Genomic DNA, 18,120 nt, shown 5'->3' on the forward strand with positions numbered 1-18,120 from the left:
TTTGTTTCTCTGCCATTCAATGGCTCACATTAGGGAGCCGAGTGGAAAGTCAGACCTGCTAGTTCTGGCAGACTAGTCGGTGGAGGCAGTTTGCTGAGACTAGTGTCTTAGGGCTTGGGGAATATTTTTTTTTTTTTTTTTTTTTTGTCCCCCGTGAACAGGGAACTCATTAAGTCTTACTCATTGGATATTCATCAGAGCTTTCTTGAACGGTGGCCTAACTGAAGGCCCTATGCCGAGCGCTGGACTGAACAACTCTGGTACCTGCCACCTCAGGCACAAGGCTGTAGTGTGTGCTGACTGGGGGGCCCATGATGATGTTTAAAGGGAGTGTATGTCCACCTACTGAGAGACAGGACCATGGATGCCTGACCCTTCAGTCTTTTTGTGATTGGTATTTTACTTTCTATGAAGAGGATAAGGGTTCTGCCTGGGCACCTTCTCTTAAGAACTGGCTATGTGCACAGCTGGTTCAGTTGCTGGGACTTTGAGAGCTCTGGGCGGAAAGGCAGGTGAGGGCTCAGGGTTATGAAAACAGCTTTGGGACTCCCCCCTGCTTGGGGTCTCCAGGAGCGAGACTATTCTTAGGAGGTGTCTCTGCCCTGAAGGAGCTTTTCTTTGCCACTTGGCCTGAAGGACTTCTTTTTGAAAAAGAGATTTGGACTCGAGTCAAGTCCCAAACTGAAAAGAAATGGCCAATTAGGCTGCTGGGCCGAGTTCCAGCCAAGGAGGCAGGCTCTGCCTTTCAGTGCTCAGCACAGGCTGGAATGCAATTCTTGGCCCATGGTCCCCTGGTCTGGTGGGATGCAGGAAGCCAGTTCACAGACCATGCCCCTCTCCTGATGGAGAAACCATGAGTCAGCCTATCCCGTTCCCTCTTGCCCTGAGAGCCCAGCACAGACAATCGCAGGGCAAAGCAGGAAGAGGGGAAAAGGAAGCTGTAGAAAAATAAACATTTCCTTGCATTTTACTTGGAACAGAACATCATTTGTAGCGTGCTAAGATCCACAGCATCTCCCACGCGCCCCCCCTGCTCTGTTTTCCTCCTCTTGTGTAGAAACAGATTCTTTCCTTACCTGATGAGAGTCCAGGGTGCATCCTGTGGAAAAACAGGAGCAAGATATAGAAGGTAAAAGCCAAGCCACCAAAGATCACGCCACAGACCAGGAAACTATAGCTGCCCTGAGCCTGGAATATCTGCCAAAGGGGAAAACACAGAGAAACAGGCCATCAAAACTTCACATAAAGATGTATTGGAGGAAGCAGCCTTCTCGGGCCTCAGCAGGTTTTTCAGTCAAGTTCTGGCCCATCATGCCAATAGACAGAAACACTGGTAGGAGGGACATCTTGGCCTTGTTTCAAGGTTATGTTTCTGGAGGTGGCAGAAATCCTGCTGTACGGCAGAGGTTGGACCCAGTGACCCCTGCAGTCCCTTTCAGCTCTGTGTCCTGGAACCTTTGAAAATCTCCATATCTTCCTTAGAACTCCAATCATATTAGATGTTTCTATACGCTCAATCCCTGACCAGAACTCTGCAGAGGAGAAAGATATATATACATATCCTTTTATTATGATATATATATATCTCCTTTTATTATGGAAAATTTAAAACATATACTCAAGTGGCATATGGAATTCCCATGGACCCATCACCAACTTTAGCAATTAGTATGTTTCCTCTGTACCCCTCTGTACCCCTTCTTCCCTGCACTAGATTACACTGAAGCGAATGACATCACGTCATTTCAATGCAAAGGGTAGCGTAAGATATAGCTCTTCCTCCCGTCCAGCAGGACAAAAGAAAAGGGAAGGATAATTGAGTAGTGATTAGAGGGATTTTGGAGACTGAAAGACGTAAGCATGGACATCATCTCTGTTGGTTATTACAGGTGTGACTGAAGGCAAGTTGCTTAATTTCTCTGAGTTTCAGTATCCTCCTTTGTAAAAAGAAGCATAACAATATCTTCATTACAGTCTTCCATAAAAAGTAGGTGGATTTTTTTTTTTTTCCTGATGAACAAATGAAACGTGGGTATGTTTGAAGAGAACTGGGTGAGTTGGCCCTTGATCAGGGCAGGAGTCGGGCAGGAAAGCTGGGCCCTTTGTAGGGTGGCCAAAGGCGAGGAGAGGTGGGGCAGGGAGTGGTGGATTGAGAGGGATGGAAAGGAACTCCGCCTGCAGCCCAAACCCATCCCAGGCTCTGAGAGCTAAACATTCCCACGGGGCCCTCTGGCCCTGCTCCCAGACATGGCTTGTGTTTGCTTTGGACAATACCTAGCATCCCTTTACATCTCCAGGTCCCACATTTGGAGGCTCAGCTTTCTAGGGTGGCTTGGAAACGGAAACAGGTGACAGAGACAGAGTGGGGCTCCCGCTTGCTGTGTGGGAGGCTCAGGGAAGGGACAGCCTAGGTTCAGACGGGGGCTGGCCACATCTTCTCACCTGCCTGGAGGAGCGCTCCCTGATTACTCCCCCCACCCCGAGTTTCCCCACATACCGAACCAACCAGCATCTGGAGGGCCATCTCACCAACGCCTGCCCCTGTTACCAGCACTGTGGTCGCACAGCCTAACCAAAAGAGAAGGATCTGGCTTAGTAATAGCAAGTTAAGGAGACAGAAGTCCGCTGGCATAATCCAGGTTGTTTCCGGGAAGCCTCTGCAAAGTGGTACAGCTGCCTAAGAGTACTACTTTGGATCCCTGAGATTTCTCAGACTTTAGCTCTTAACTTTGCTTAGGTCCTGCTTGTCATTATATCCCTTCCTTGTTCTGAAACCTTCAATTGCTCACGATTGTCTCCAGCATAAATTCCAAGTGGCTTAGCCTGGCATTCAGGGCCCTTCCCAATCTGAACGCCAACTACCTTTCCAGAAAGATTTCCTGATCTCCTCTGCCAGGCAGGCTAGTGTCCTCACTGCCCTGGCATCGTGCTGACCAGCCACACCTCTGGTCAATCCGGCAACATGGCACAGACCTTCAGAGCCCAAGCTTCAGAGTCAGACTTGGGTTCCAAGCCCGCTACGTCACCTACTAGCCATGGGACCTTAGGCAAGTCCTTCCCTTTCTCTAGGCCCTGGTTTCCTTCGGTAAAATGGGGCATGACAACACCTCTTTCGCAGGGCTGCTGTGTGGATAACTCTGACGCAAGACACGTGAGTGCTCAGCAGAGCGCTGGCCAGTTCTCCGCTTAAACCCTTCAACGCTGCCATCAGGATCAGGTCCAAATGCTTTAATGTGGTTTGCAGGGCCCTCTATAATCTGCCCAGGTTGAGAGCTCAGACTGTCACAGTATCTGCTCACAACCTACCCTCCAGTCATGAGAAACTCTCTTCCGTTTCCTGACCCTGCACACAGTCTCACTGCCAGCTTCTCATACATGCCTTCACCCCCTCCTGAACATTCCTCCTCTTCCTCTTTGTCTGGAAAACTCCTGTTCACCTTTTGAGATTACCATCATAATCTTCTCCCCCCAGCCCCCGTCCTTGAACCTGGATTAGCTCCTCCTCCTCTGTGCTCCCTCAGCCCCCTGCACTCTACTCTCATGTGCCTCACCCGCCTCCCACCTGTTTACCAGGCAGCCTCCCTCTACAGGCTGGAAGCCCATGAGAGAGGATGTGCCTTGAATTTTAGTTCAGTGGCATATACCACCGCTTAATATTAGCACAGTGGCCAACGTACGGTAGACACTTAGTGTTTTTTGAATCAGAGATCGCCATTGTCTCCTCTGTCCTTCAAGTTCCTCACTTACATTTATACCTGTCTCTGTGCCTTTGCTCTCACCCTGTTCACTGCCCCCCACCCCATCCTTCCCCGGAATGCCTTTCCTTTTTCCTCCGACTTTCCAAACCCTGGGGCAGTTCATGTTCCCTCCTCTCCATGAAGCTATCTCTAGATTCAACACTGGTCAGCAGTACCCACTGTCTATTCCACTCATACGTTCAAAAACCTTTCAGTACCTGCTGTGCATCAGGTACTGTGCTAAACACTGAGAGTACTCAGATGAATAATTAGAGTTAACATATATACTGAGCACCTGTGAGCCAGTTATGCTGCTAAGTCAAGAGCTTTACATTTCCTCTAGCGCACAAAACAGTCCTCACAGGAAGGTATTTGCATCCCAATTTCGCACATAAGAAAACTGAGGCTCAGAAAGGGGAAGGAAATTGAACTGCACAAGGTCACAAAGCCAGAAGGTGTGGAGACAGGACTGACCTTCAGATCTGCTGATGACCTCAAAGCCCATGCTCTTGCCCTTGTCCCTTGCTGGTGCATTCAGGGAGCGTGTTGTCAAGGAGAGGACGCAGATAACATAGGTAGAAAAGCCTTGAGGTGGGACAAACACGAGAGGCAGGTACGAAGGAGGGGGGCACACCTTCCCAGTGGGGTCAGAGAAGCTTCCCAGAGGGGGTGGAAGGGGAGGGACTTGAGCAGGCAGATGAGAGGGTGGGACAGAAGAGAAAGGGCATTCCAGGTAGAGGGTTCACTTTGTGCCAAAGTGTGGCGATACAGAATGGGTTTTGTGCCATCAGGGAATAGCAAGTAATTCAACATGGCTAGAATGCGGGCTCTGAGGGGAAGCAGGGAAGGAGAAGGCTGGAGAAGGGAAAAGTGCTCCACAGAAGATGTGAAGGCTGTGAGCAGCTCTGTGTTTCCAAGCAATCCCTCTGCAGCCGTGTAGAGGACGGCCCAGTAAATGTTCCTCACCCTGGCTACACGTTACCATCACTCAGCAGCTCTGGACCAGTTACATCAGACTTCGTGGAGATGAAGCCCAGGCATTGGGCTTTGTTACAAAGGCTCCAGGTGATTTTAATGTGGAACCAGCAGTGAGAACCACTGATGGAGGCAAATCTGAAGGCCAGGAGACAAGCCAAGACCTGCCAAGGCAGGGATGGGAGTGATTAGAAATTACGAAAAGCTGGGCACCCTTAACTATTCCAAACAGGTTAAGTGCTTGAACTAAGGCGGGGATGGTGAGAAAAGAAGAGGACGGATTTGAGTGACCACTTGCAGCAGAACCAACCAACATCACATTCTTTTTCTTATTAAACTCTAACATTTGTTAATCACTTCAACCTCTGTGAGATATACTATGTGACAGGTGATACCAACATTACTTCATTACTTCCTTTACTCGTTTGAAGTTTGGGGATTATCCTTTGATTTCAAGGACCCAGGTCTCAGGATGAGCGGAATGTAGCTCTCCTTGCTCTGATCCTGCCTGGCGCCCCCCGCAACCCCCCACACCAACGGCCCCCACTCCTGCTCTAGAGAAATCACTCATCTTTAGTGCTGGTTTTCCAACACTCTAGGGCACCTCTGATTACTTCTGAGGGTAACGTTAAATGTTCAAAACATAATTACTTTTAATTAACTTATTTTTTTAAAAAAAGATCTTTGCTATACGCCCTTGGGAGGCTACGGAAAGGGAAGGAGACTAGTTGAGGGAATCAGAGGTTTCCGACATCAAGGAAGCTGGGCACAACCCTGAATCAGGTGTGGAGTCATTGTTCTACTCCTCTGTTTCGAACAACAGCCACAAGAACAACAAAACACAGAGGTCCTTTTACTGATAAGTTATAAAACCCCTTTCCTATGCTATAATTTTTCCTGTGCAACTTTGCTTTTCTTTGAACTTGTTATTTCCAGCACATGGGTGTTACACAAGATGCCAGCTGTGGGTCTGTAGACACCGCTACGGAAAAAAAAAATGGGAAAGAGATGCTTACTGTTTCTCTGTGGTCTGAAATCACATGATCCGGTATAACGTTGAATGGGGGGGGGGCACGTGGGCCAGAACAAGCCTGTTGCCCCCAGAGTCAGGAGGGGAGCCTTCACTTCTGTGAGGAGGTGGGGCAGGGACCTTGTAGCTGGAAGACCCCAGGAAGAGGGGCTTGCGCGGGGGAAGCAGCGCCCCGCCCGAGGGAGTGCCTCTTCGCTCTTGGGCGGGCGGGCTCACCTCTGTACTGCAGGATGTCCTCAGTGTAGGCCAGCATGCTGGGAAAGGTGCTGCTGAGAAACAGGCCCAGACTGGCTGTCCCCACGAACAGGAAGACGACGTTGTAGGAGAAAACAAGAAGCACCAGGAACGTCACCACCACGCCGACCTGTCATGGCGGAGACGGAGGCGATGAGAAATTGGGGAAAAGCTGGGTGGTCATGGAGAAAGGAAAACCAGCAGTCCGTCTCCAGGCTTGAAAAGTTCCTCTCCGACCGCAGGGGCAGCGCTGTGTGACCCGTGCGCTACCCTGTGGAATATGTGGGAACTGCACCTTCCCCAGTTGGTGTCGGCCAAGGAAACCCTGAGAATAGGAGCAAGGGGGGAGGGGAGCCCAGCCGGACATCTCGCAAACAGCCTACCGCGCATGCCTTAGAAACGCTTAGCTCCTTCTCCTCTCCGACCTTACAAACAAAGCCTTGAAGAGTCACCCGGAAAATCTCTAGACTTGGGAAGTTTTAAAAACACCTAACTCTCTTAAGTTAGCCTGCATGACAGAAGACTGAGGATGCCAAGGGCGAATTAGCAACTCTGCCGACAAGCTCTGCTCCCACTCGGCGCGGCCCCCTCCTCAGTCGGTGGCGCAGACTGGCTGTCTGCCTGCTTCCCACCTCCCTACCAGCCCCTCATCCTCACCTCTGTACCGGGACACACACGCTCCCTCTCCCCCGCCCATCTTCTTCCCTAGCCAACTGTAAGCTCCTTAAAGGCAGAGACGTCATCTTATAGAACTCAGCACCCCGGCAGTTCCCCGCAGGGCCCCCCCGACGTGTGTACTCATTAACCAGTAAGTGGTTGTTGAGATCCAGGAGAACATCAAGAGCAGAGTGACCCTTAATTTTAAAATGAGCGGAATCTGTGAAGAAGTTGCAGTGAATTCGAGACATGGCAGCTGCCGCATCTGGGAGCTTGCTCAGGGTTGTTCAGGTGTGGTCCCAACAGGCTGCCCACGAAAAGTACCTGAAAAGCTTTAAAACAATTCAGACACCCAGGTTCCCCTCCACACTTCCCCCTGCTCCCCGAATCAGAATCTCTGGGGTAGGGGCCCAGGAATCTGTATATTCCAAAAGCACCTCCAGTGGGTCTAGTGTATTTGGGAATCACTTGCTCTAGGATAGTGTTTTCCTAAACTTGCTTGATGACACGAACCCCCTAGAGTGTTTGTTGAATACACAGATTGCTAGCCCCCTCCCCTGGACATTCTGATTCACTAAGTCTGAGCTGGACCCAGAAATCTGATTTTCCTTTTTAAAAACCAGCACCCCGGGTGAGTTTATCATCAGTGCCTAACTCATGTGGAGGCTTCAGACTTCCTTTTCTCACCAACCCAGAGTTATACCCACTGTCTTCTAAGCAGCTGGCCTCGTGTGCTAGAGAGTATGGCCACCAGCAGCCCCTGTACCCTCACTCTTCTCCACCTCACGGACCTGAGGAGTCTTTCTGCCTGCATCATGTCACCATCACCCCAGCTCCACAGAACAGGGCCCGTCTTCTTACTAAGCTTAGCACTTCCTTCGCCTCTGTCCTTCGACCCCATCCCTTCTCCCCTGGCCTTCTTCATTCACTTACTCTCTGACGTGCTATCCTCACAGGCCTCCTCCTTACGGGCTTCCTGCCTTTCTCCTCTGCCTACAAACACACTCGTACCACCTGACTCCTGTCAAACAAGACTCCCTTCACAGACATATTTGCAATTCTCACACCTCCACTTCCTTCTTATCCTCAACCTCTTTTTTTTTTTTTTTTGGCTTGCACTGTGCGGCTTGCGGGATCCTAGTTCCCAGGCCACCAGGGATCAAACCCACCAGGGATCAAACCTGTGCCCCCTGCAGTAGAATCACGGAGTCCTAACCACTGCACTGCCAGGGAATTCCCACCCTCAACCTCTTGAGTTTGGCTTCTACCCCCCTCCCCCCACCTCCAATCTACATTGAACAGAAATTTCTTTCTTGAAAGTCATCAACCAGCACAAGGCCAAATCCAAGGGCCTTTCTTGGGGCTCATGATCTTTGACCTCTGTAGCCTCTACATTATTTCCCAACCTTCTCTCCACTAGAAACTCAACTCAAGGAAGTACTTTCCAACAGTGGATTGGACTTCCTGGAAAGGTAGTGAGTTTCCAGTCACTCGGGGGTGTTTAGACAGACTGTGGACCCCTTGGAAGGGATATTATAGAGGTGATTCAATCCCTGGTCGGAGGTTGGGCTAGACAACCTTACAGGAATCTGTAATCTGGACCTCTTTGTCATAGATGGTGGCATGGACACACATGAGGGCAAAAGTCTTAACCCACTTCTCGGGCCCAGACCTCCTGCCTCCGGAGCAGACCAGTTCCTTGAAGGCCATCCTACATGCCAGTCTGGTTACTTAAGAATCATCTGGGAGAGCTGCAAGATGTAAATTCCCAGGCCCCAGCCCAGAGATGGTGATTCTGAAGGCCAAGGGATCCCTGGCCTCCACTGGCCATAGGGCTCTGACCAGCTGGGCACCAAGGTGAACAAGGGAGGATCAAGGCCAGCACCTGCTTCTCTCTACTCCTTGCAAGCTGTCAGCTGGGATCTGCTCCAGACGCAGCACTAATCGTCTCCTACAGCCCCTTTCTTCAATGGGTACAAAATCAGAGGCCCACAGAGGGGAAAGGACTTTTCCAAGATCACATGAATAGGCTCCACCCCTTGGATTTCCATCCCTTCCCCACCAGCATCTCTCTCCTCTCCTCTCCTCCCTCTACTTCTACATTCCTCACCTGCTGGCAGAGTCCAGTTCCGAGCAAGTGTCCTGGGGCAGTGCTAGGGCCAGGAGTGAATGGTTCTTCTGGGTCTCCAAAAAGTGAAAGGAGGCCACTTACCACATTGACGAAAACCATGGTAGCTGGCTTCACTCTTGAGGAGATGGGAATGGAGATGAGCCGACCCAGAGTGATGAAGCCCCAGAAGAGGCTGGGGAGGTAACCGGCCACCTTGTGTCCCACAGACAGCGGTTTCTCTACTGCATAGCTGTACACAAAGGCGGAGTATGCCCCCTGTGGGGAGACAGGTCCTGCTGAGCACACCTGCAGCGTCCCCTCGCAGAGGAGGCCTAGCTGGGGCAGGTGTGGTGTGGGCTGGCAGGGACTGGTCCTGCTGCTAGAGGCTTAGGGGTGGGCTTGGAGCCGAGACCACGTGGCATACACAGGCCTGAGCTGAGAGTGGAACCTGGGCACCACAGCTTCCGGACCGTGCCTGCAGGAGCTAGGGGATCCAGGAACGTGTCTCTGGGTCCCCACGGGAGTCCCGAAGGGTCTGGTCATGCAGGCTCTGCTCCCCCCTTCAACCAGAGCAGAGTTCCACTACATGCCTTATTTATGAGCATTCCACAGAAGGTTTTTTGTTGAAGGAAGGGTGCTGCAGCTGAAAAAAAGGTGTGTATAGGCATCTCATTTTACAGATGAGAGGGCAGAGGGAAGTGACTTGCCCAAGGTCACACTGAGAGTTGGAAGTCAACCAGTACTGTCACGAGTACTTTCCTCCAGGTCATCTAGGTTTTTAGGGCCTTTTCTTTGGAGAGTCCCTCATATGGCAACCAGTTAATCAATCAGCCATTCAAAAATGTCCTAATCCTTAGAGATTTCTGGAAAAAGGCACTAAACAGAGTAACAGAGGTCACTGGTGGACTGAATAGCTGGGCCCAGATCCTGCCTGTAGTTTGTTTACCACGTGGCTTGAGAAGCCCAGGCTTCGAATGTATTCCAGGAAGCAGAGTGCCCTAGAGTTTATATGGCATGACCTCTACCTGGGGGAATAGGGCACTGCCCCTTTAAAAAATGTGGGGAGCCTACACTCAGTAACAAACCAGAGGCCCCTATCCACAGAGTTCATGAAAATAAAAACAACTGAATGAGACAGGAAACCACAGCTCCAAGGGGCTGTATTCAATTCTGGAGAGACTCTCCCCTGGGACTTGTGCTTGGTTTAAATTTTTGGGCCCACTGTAGTACAGGTGAGGTCTCTAGGAAACCTTGACGTTCCTCCTTTCTCTTACCATCCCCAGATTTGAGGCTCAGGGAGCCCAGGGGGGTGCCCAATAAGGGACACCGTCCAAGGGCAGGCTCACCGTCAAGCCGTCGGTCATGAACAGGACCAGGGCGGCTGTGATGTGGATGGCGAAGAAAGAAGAAGGGACTCCTTTGAAGTTCTTCCTCTGGCAGCAGCTAAACAGGTCCTCATGCCCTGGATGAGACATGAGAAGAGCAGGGACAGGTCTCAGCTCCTGCTCCCTTCCTCTGCGCACCCAGGGACAGTGGCTGGCAGTCAGGAGAGCCCTGGCAGAGGGGAGACCACTTACTGCCTCCCACCTTCTCCAGCTTCCAACTGTCTATTAGGAACAGCCCCTGTCCATCTCACAGTGTTGTTGGAAGCAAGGCTCAGAGAGGTCAGGTAACTCGCCCAGGGTCACACAGGAGGGGTTAGGCAGAATGCAGGCTGGAGCCAGAAGTCTGCCTTCCTCATTCTCTTGGCCAGTTTGTTCCATCTCCTGCCTCCCAAGACCAGCAGTGCCAAGGGTTCTTCCCCAACCATTCTCACCTGTGATCTACGTTCTCCCTCTGGGTGGGAGGGCTTACCAGGGAAGCCTCGGTATGGGGCCATGAGCCTGAGAGTTCATTAGAGCCCCCACCTGGGTGAAACTTAGGGGGCAGCGAGGAAGTGTCTTCCTTCTCAGGAGGCTGCGTCTCCAGGGTGAGCTCATCTGCAGACAGGAGTAGGGGCCTCCTCTGAGGGCAGCAGGTCAGCAGCCGCTCTTTGGACAGCAGATACAGCACAGCCATGGGCACCGGGAGCTGGGGGTGGGCAGAGGGTCAGGAGAGCCCTGTTCCCATTAGGGTCCCCATTTCCCATGCCTGGCCTGCCGCGTACACCTCCACGTGGCTGTGTGGCAAAAGTCTGCACAGTCCTGGGAGAAGACAGCTCTTTTCCCAGGGTGCCCACCTGGGGAATGCAGCCAGGTGCCTTGACCCCTGGGCAGGCTTGGTGTAATTGCTGCCCGACTTTAACCACAGTCATTTCCCTGAAAAGACAGGTACTTGTCACATGCAAAGCTTGGACTCACACCGGGCCTCTGCTGGCACAGGAGGTGCTAGAGATAAACTCCTTTCTAACAGCCTTGTCCTGAGCAGGGCTGGAGCAAGGCCCCTCACACTCATTCATGCTGGTAGAGCATGTGATGCTTTACAAAGAAGTTTGGCTTTTGTTCATCACAGTTCTGTAAAACATGCTGGGGGGAAATCATTAACCCCATTTTCCAGGTGGGGCAACTGAGGCTCAAAGTTATTACTTAGTCAAAACCTGTTACAACTGGAAGAGACCTGAGAGCGTTAGTGCCGGTCACACAGCTGACTTGAGACACAGCGCTAGACTGGAGCCCGGGCAACCTGATTCTGACCAGTGCCATCTCCATGTCAGGGGCTGTTCTGGGTGATGTTATACCTTATGAAGGTACAGAGGCTATCCTCAGGGAAAACAGGGAGAGACAGGGACTCCTTTGGATTGAAAAATGCATGCTGTGAGCAACACACATGCAGAGCCCAGTGTCATGTTCACTGATATTTATGTTAAGCCGCTTCAGTTTTATGAACTCCCCAGAGTAATGGGAAACGTCTCCTGCTCCTGAGGTTGCCTGGAGAAGCCTTCACCGCCTCCCGCAGGTGCCTTGCCTGTGTCTAACCACCCTTGCTGCCAGGAAGCTCTTCATCAAGTCTAACCTCTGCAACTTCATCCCAGCTCCTTTTGCTTCAGAAAGAGAGGAAGCCCAGGGTACTGCGGAAGTGTCCCAGGGGCTAATGGGCTCCTCTGGGCTCGCAGGCGAAGCTGGCCTGGTAGACGGACGTCAGGGGGCTGCCAGCCCCTGCCTAGTGCTGCTCTGGGGAAGCCTCTCCGTCGCCTGGAGGCAGGCTGGCTCACATAGACGTTTTCCCAAGTCACCTGAATGCCACCCCTGTGCTGACACCTCCCTGTGGGCACCTTGGGAGCCTCCCTCCACTTATAAATAAGTCAGACACACCCCAGCAGCATTAGAGCCATAAATCTGGCCTGAATGGGTGAGACAGCCCCTGCCCTCAGGAGTCCTGGGTCTAATGGGGGAGGTGAAGCCCTCCGTCCAGTCTGATGGGAGAAACAGGAAACCCACACACAGAGGCCTGTGGTAGCAGAATGCCTGGGGGAAGGCCAAGGGGAAACAGCTGTAAAAGAGGTGTGCTCACGCAGGTTGGGCTCTCCAGGGAGGTGGGTGGTGGGAAGGACTTCACAGAGGATTGGCTGACAGTGCTGGCAGGAACACACCGGATCTTTATAAGAAGCCCATTCAGGGAAGGTAGGCTCTGCCTTAAAAGTCAGAGAATGCCAGGTGGGCTGGCCTGTGTGAATGTGTTTGCCCACATGCATGCACAGCCCATTCTCTTCTGGGGTGGGCTGTTTATCTTCAGACACAAACCAATGGAAAAAGTCCGGAAATCCTGCAGCAAACAAAGTGCCTCCAGTCTGCACCTCATGGGGCAAGAGAAAACAGACCTCAGGCTTAAGCTGGCTGGACCTTCCGGCTTCCTGGTCCCAGAGTCTCAGCCTTGACATTGTACTGACAGTGCTCTGTGCCTTCGTAGGTCCCCTGCGGAGGGCACAGGCCCAAAGCTGCATTGTTTCCAAAACAATGATGGGCATGGGCAGAAAGGAAAAGGAGCAGAGGGAGAGGGGTATGTATGTTTTTCAGAGGCCCCAGTGAAGAATCTGGTACAGGGAAAGTTACAAAAGAGAAGGGAAAATGAGCAGCGACTATAGGGCAGCTGGTAGGGGCTTGTGCTGGGGGTCAGGGTTCCAGCCTGGCCAAGCCTCTTCCTAGCCCCTTATCAGGCCCTTGAGCCAGTGATGGTATAACACCCCTGCCCTGCTGTTTAAGTGGGACTGGGTGCCCGCAAAGGCTTCTTTCAATGCTACGTGTATAGCATCACTCTGAGGCCCAGCCTGCCTGCCTCAGGAGGGGTAGGTAACAAGTCTGCCTAGAGCAAAGACAGACTCCAAGTTGGGGTGACAAACCATGTGGCACCTCCATCCCATAGCCAGGTGGATGGCCACCTGGAATACTCCCCCCCCCAGTGCGTGCTCCTGGTGTTCACGACCATTCTTCCCAAGCTGGAGAGGAGCTGGCGGCGAGGGTGTCCCACCTCTCCCTCTGGCCCCAGCCTGGGCTAACTCGGGCTGCAGGGCACCAGAGGAAGTTTCCAGCCAGAGACCACAGTCAGTCCTGACTTAGCAGGGGAGGATGAGAGCTGGGGTGCAGAGGGCCTTGGTATCTGACCCAGACACAGTGACGTGGTCTCCCTGTTCTGCTCCCACCAGGGCAGCCTTGGCAGGCAGGGTCCCTTGGAGGTCATCTTGTCTATCCTCCAGCCTCCACAGGGGCCCACCTCACAGCAGGCACAGGAGAATCCCACTAGTGATTGAGGACCCTGGAGAAGAGCCTGGTATGTCCTGCAGTGCTCTGTCCCAGGGTCTACATCATCTGGCCTTGGAGGAAAAGAGCTGGTTCCCCAGGGAACCTCTGATGACTTGGAAGTTGACCCTGATCTCATTGCACTAAACCTGCTCACTGTTTCACCTCCCTTGACAATCGCAATCCCAGGATGTCACAACTGAAGGACCTTAGAGGTGATCTCCTGCAGCCCCCTGTGTTCAGATGAATCCCCAGGGGTCAGTTCTCCCCTCTTCTTGCCTTCCTGAAGGCACATCTCAGCCCCAGTACGTTTCTCAGAAACAGAAGAATCTGTACTGGGAGCTGGTATGGACTGGTATGGGTGACTGTCCACTAGTGCCCACCCAGCCCTGCCCCAGTGGCACTCACATTGATCAGGGCCATGATCCAGAAGGCGTAGGACACACGGGCCCCTGCCCCGTCCTGTGGGGTCAGCCCAGGGAGCGTCTGGTTGGACCAACGCTGGGCCCCAGTATGGTGGTGGGCCAGGACCCTGGAGGCATGGAGCAGGTGGCCACCGGAGGTGGCGTTGGCTGTTCTGTTGGTGGGCAAGCAGCTGGCCTCAGACAGAAAGGGGTCAGCGATAAGGGGGCTCAGCAGTGCACCAAAGCCCACAAAGAAATGGAGAACCTGGGAAGAGAAGAGAATTGGGGTGGGTGGAGGCATGCCTCAGGCTTTGCCTGCCCCCCACCTTGTGTCCCATCTGGGGAGCCCCTGCCTGGGAGCAGTAGGGTGGGAGGCAAGAGAGGTGAGGAGCGAAGCTCCTGTCACGACCTTCCTGCCTGGGATAACTTGGTGACAGTGGCCAACTCCTCCCTCTCTCTTCTTTCCCAAAGCTTAACCACCAGCTGGGGGCTGTTCCCAGGTTAGCATCCACCAGTTAACACCCCAAAGGGGAGGGGGCTTAGTAAAGGGAAGGGCTGGACTGGAATCCTGGGTAACTGGGAGGAGAAGGAAGGAAGAAGAAACACAGAGAGAGGAGGAGATGAGAGAAAACACCAAGCCCTTCCATCACGCCCTTTCCAACTTACAAAGAACCTTTGCTCATTAGCACTTAGATTCCTCTGACCACCTGCAGGCCAGGATCATCACTCCATTTTAGAGATGAAGAGACCTGAGTCCAGAGATAACGGCCCAGTATAGTCCAGCTGGAAACGGTCACACTGAACTTGACCCTGCTCCTCTTTCTGGGTCACCGTCCTGGTCTCGGGGAGGAGATGCCTGGCTGGGGGGAGAGGGCTGAGGGAGCTCCCCTGTGCCCTGCCTGCCCCCAGCCCCACGCCTGCTGGGGGCTCACCTGGAGGAAGACCGCTGAGTCCTTCTGGTAGATCCTCACCAGCTGCATGTTGGCCACGGTGTCGATGCAGCCCATGGCCAGGCCCGCCAGCGCCATGACTGAGGCCAGCACCTTCACGTCTCGGCAGAAGGGGATGGCGGCGAACACCAGGGAGATGGCCAGAGAAGAGGTGAAGAGGGCCCATAACGACTGGGCCAGGCTGCAGTAGCGGAGGGTGCGGTCAGTGGAGGGGGGCCGGAGCCCTTCGAAGGAAGACCCCCCACCCCGTCCTCCACTCACTGGGTGGCCCCCCGGGGAAGCCGAGACGCTTCCCCCTGCCTCTGGTCCAAGAGCAAAGGGAGCTGTGGCAGAAGCTCTGTCACGTGTTAGCTATGGGTCATGGGCAAGAGGACTGGGTCTGCCCAGATAACGATCCCTACCACGCAGGGAGGTTGTGAGAGCTATGTAATGGACACTTCACAAAGCGTAACTGCTATTATTGGACTTAGAAGTGATTTTGTATCATTTACTTAAACTTTAAATTGTTTGCTTATAGACAATTATATGCAAAGATATCTCCATGTCTCTCACGGAAGGTGTGAGGGGAGTGGCTTTGAGCGTCTCCAGGGAGCCGTGCCACACGCGTGAGCCTGGAGGGGGGCCGGGGACGGTGGCTGAGCCCGGCTGCAGTGCCCTCCCCGCACAGGACCGGAACACGCCAGGCCCTCTGCAGGCACCAGGCCTGAGCTGCCTGAACCAAAGCCCACAGCCGAGGTATTTGGGGAAATTGGTGACCCCTCTATGGGCAGAGCTGTTGGACTCTGTGCCTGGCAAGTGTCCAGAAGGGAGGCCCCACTGAGAGGTGTCTGAGTGGTGACCTTCCCCCAGAGGAGCCCACAGCAGCAGGCTGAGTGAGTGAAAGGATGAGTGAACACATGGGTGGAGGCCTGAGGCTCTGTCCGGTCTTTCGGGTACACTCCGCCCAGTAAGCAGACTCTCGGAGAAAGGAAGGAAGCCTCGTATTTTCTGGGGCCAGTCTGAAAGGCTAACGTGGGGGGAAGGAGAGTGGGCAGCAAGCAGGCTCTGGAAGGGAGAGGTTGTAGAGGAAAGTGTCTCAGATTATGAGAAGGTGGAGAGCCCCAGGTGCCTTCGTCTGGCTGCCGGACCTGGAGGGGTGGAGGTGGGAGTGTTGGTATTTCTGTGACAAGAAGACCTGAGTTTCCAGCTCACCGAGGAAAAGGGGGAGGCCCCAAGAGACCCCTCAGACTGTCTTTTCCCAGAGGTTCTTGCCTCTGACCCTGTTGGCTCTCAGCTTTTCATCTCGCCCCATCTTTGATGAAATCCTTTATCAGAAGGGCTCTGCTGGTAGCAGCAGTTCTTTATTTTCTCATTTTCTTGTTTCCAGGCTGATCTGCTGATTGGAGATTGCCAATCATGACCCCTGTCTGTTCCCAGCTCAAAGCTGTGTGTGAGGGGGCAGGGGAGACTCACTTCACCCCGGCCACTAGAAGGAGAACAAGAGGGTCGTGTTGTGGAGAGGCCTGTTCAGGTCCCTCCCAGCACCCCCTTCCCGCTCCCCAAGCATCCCTGCTCTGCCGGCCTCCAGCACTGACAGCCTGGGCCACTCACCAAGCTTCATGCGTTTCTGCTTCCTGCTGCCTGGTGGCCTGTCTCATTGGTACTGGCACAGAGGCGATGCCCACACCTCTGCAGGCTGATACAATCCACAGGCCTCTCAGAATAGCTCTTTCCCCTTCCTTTCCCCGTACAAGATCAACTAGGCAGCTTCCTGGGTGGCCTGACTTCAGGGATAGCAAGAGGGTCCCCATCTCCCCCTCAAGTGTTTCCCCCACTGAGCTGCTACGTGGGCCTGACACTGCCACAATCTCACTCACCACTTTGCGGTACAGCACCGACACCCCAAGTACAAAAATGCTCTCTTGAAGAATTAATACATTATCATTATTGCCCTGAAAACCCTGGATGAGAGTGGTTAACCAGTCCTGTAGCACCGTCCTGCGGGCACGGGACCTGGGATCAGTGAACTGAGATAGGCAGGAGCTGTGGGAAGGTGTGGGAAAAGAAAGGAGAACTAACATTACAGGGTACATGAAAACAACGAACACTTGTTTACAGGGTCCAAGACATTTGGTGTACGTGACAACGCTGTGAGGTAGACCTTGCAATTGTGCCTCGTGTGACCCACGAGGAAACTGAGGCTGAGAAGGGCTAAGAAAGTAGCAGACAGATCCTTGACCCAAACCCAGGGCTTCTGACTTGCTGTTCCCTATGCCATGCTGCTTTCCCATGGAGGAGTGTGCACGTGCGTGCATGTGTAAAAAGGCTGATGCTGGGCCACGGACGCAGCCAAGCTGGAGAGGGGAGCGGCCAGGGAGCGTGAGGCCAGATTCTTCAGCGTCTTGGTCTTAGGAAGCAATGGCAAACAGCTGTAGCCACTAGAACACGAGCCCCCAGTGGACCCTCTGCTGGTGTTATGGAAACTCCAACTGCTTCCGGATAACTGCTGGCTCCGTTGCAAGCTTCCCAAGGCATCTGCTGTATCCTGTTCATTGTGGGACCCCCATGTCTGGACTGTGTTTGCCCCTGAGGTGTTTGATCCAGGGTTGCTGGATGTTGCTAGTGAAATGGGAATGCTTGAGAAAGGCTTGTGTCATCACCCCACACAGCATGGCCTGGAGAAAGGGACTAGAGACCGTTAGGAGGCTGATGTGGGATAGTATGGGGGTGACAGAGAGAGAGAGCCAGAGCCAGAGACAGAGGTAACGAGATAAAGAATCTAGTGGGTCAAGTTGCCAGGAAGGTGCTGACTGGAACAGCAGGAGGCCCAGGAGGCGGGGATGGGGTTTGGGAAGGGCTGGTGGCCAGTGGGCAGCCCTGTCCAGGCCTCTCCTCTCTCCAACTGGTACCCTCTCACCTTGTTATTCCAGAGAAGGACACTCGGTGCCCAAAGGGGGCTCTTTCGTTCCCAGGTCCAGTGACAGGCAGGAGGGAGGGATAAAAAGAGAACAGGAGGAAGGAGAGGCTGGAGGGAGGCTGGCTTGGGAAGTCCCCTCCCTGTGACTCCTGCCAACCCCAGGGCCGTGGTTTGACCTTGCAGCCTTCCAGCTGCGTTCCTGGGGTATCGGGCGGGGTGAGCGGGCGGGGGGGCGGGGGAGATGGAGACCTGTTCCCAGTAAATGGGGACAGCCGCACCACAACGAACCCTGGGTTTGGAGCCCAGGCTGCCCACCCTCCCCAGTTGTTTCAGCAGGGCTGTGCCTGGTCCTTCCAAAAATCAGCCTGAACAAGTTTCTTTAGAATGGTATGTTGTTGCCAAGAAAAAAGGAGTC

General features: G+C 53.4%; 1 protein-coding gene across 9 annotated transcripts in view; it reads right to left on the reverse strand.

Annotated features, from left to right (window-relative positions):
- Positions 1–18,120, reverse strand: part of MFSD4A (major facilitator superfamily domain containing 4A) — a 37,205-nt gene that overhangs the window by 12,237 nt on the left and 6,848 nt on the right. Inside the window, exons 2-9 of one of the 9 annotated variants that reach the window (XM_082392389.1) lie at positions 14,792–14,990; positions 13,864–14,124; positions 10,651–10,813; positions 10,090–10,205; positions 8,846–9,019; positions 5,959–6,106; positions 2,498–2,568; positions 1,077–1,099 (exon numbers count right to left, since the gene is read on the reverse strand). In XM_082392389.1, coding sequence (XP_082248515.1) covers positions 1,077–1,099; positions 2,498–2,568; positions 5,959–6,106; positions 8,846–9,019; positions 10,090–10,205; positions 10,651–10,813; positions 13,864–14,124; positions 14,792–14,990 — 1,155 coding nt within the window. The other 8 variants (XM_082392388.1, XR_014244762.1, XR_014244763.1 and 5 more) reach the window with 8 other exon arrangements.

Source organism: Balaenoptera borealis, assembly GCF_965194805.1.
Source record: "Balaenoptera borealis genome assembly, chromosome: 1".
NCBI lineage: Eukaryota > Metazoa > Chordata > Mammalia > Artiodactyla > Balaenopteridae > Balaenoptera > Balaenoptera borealis.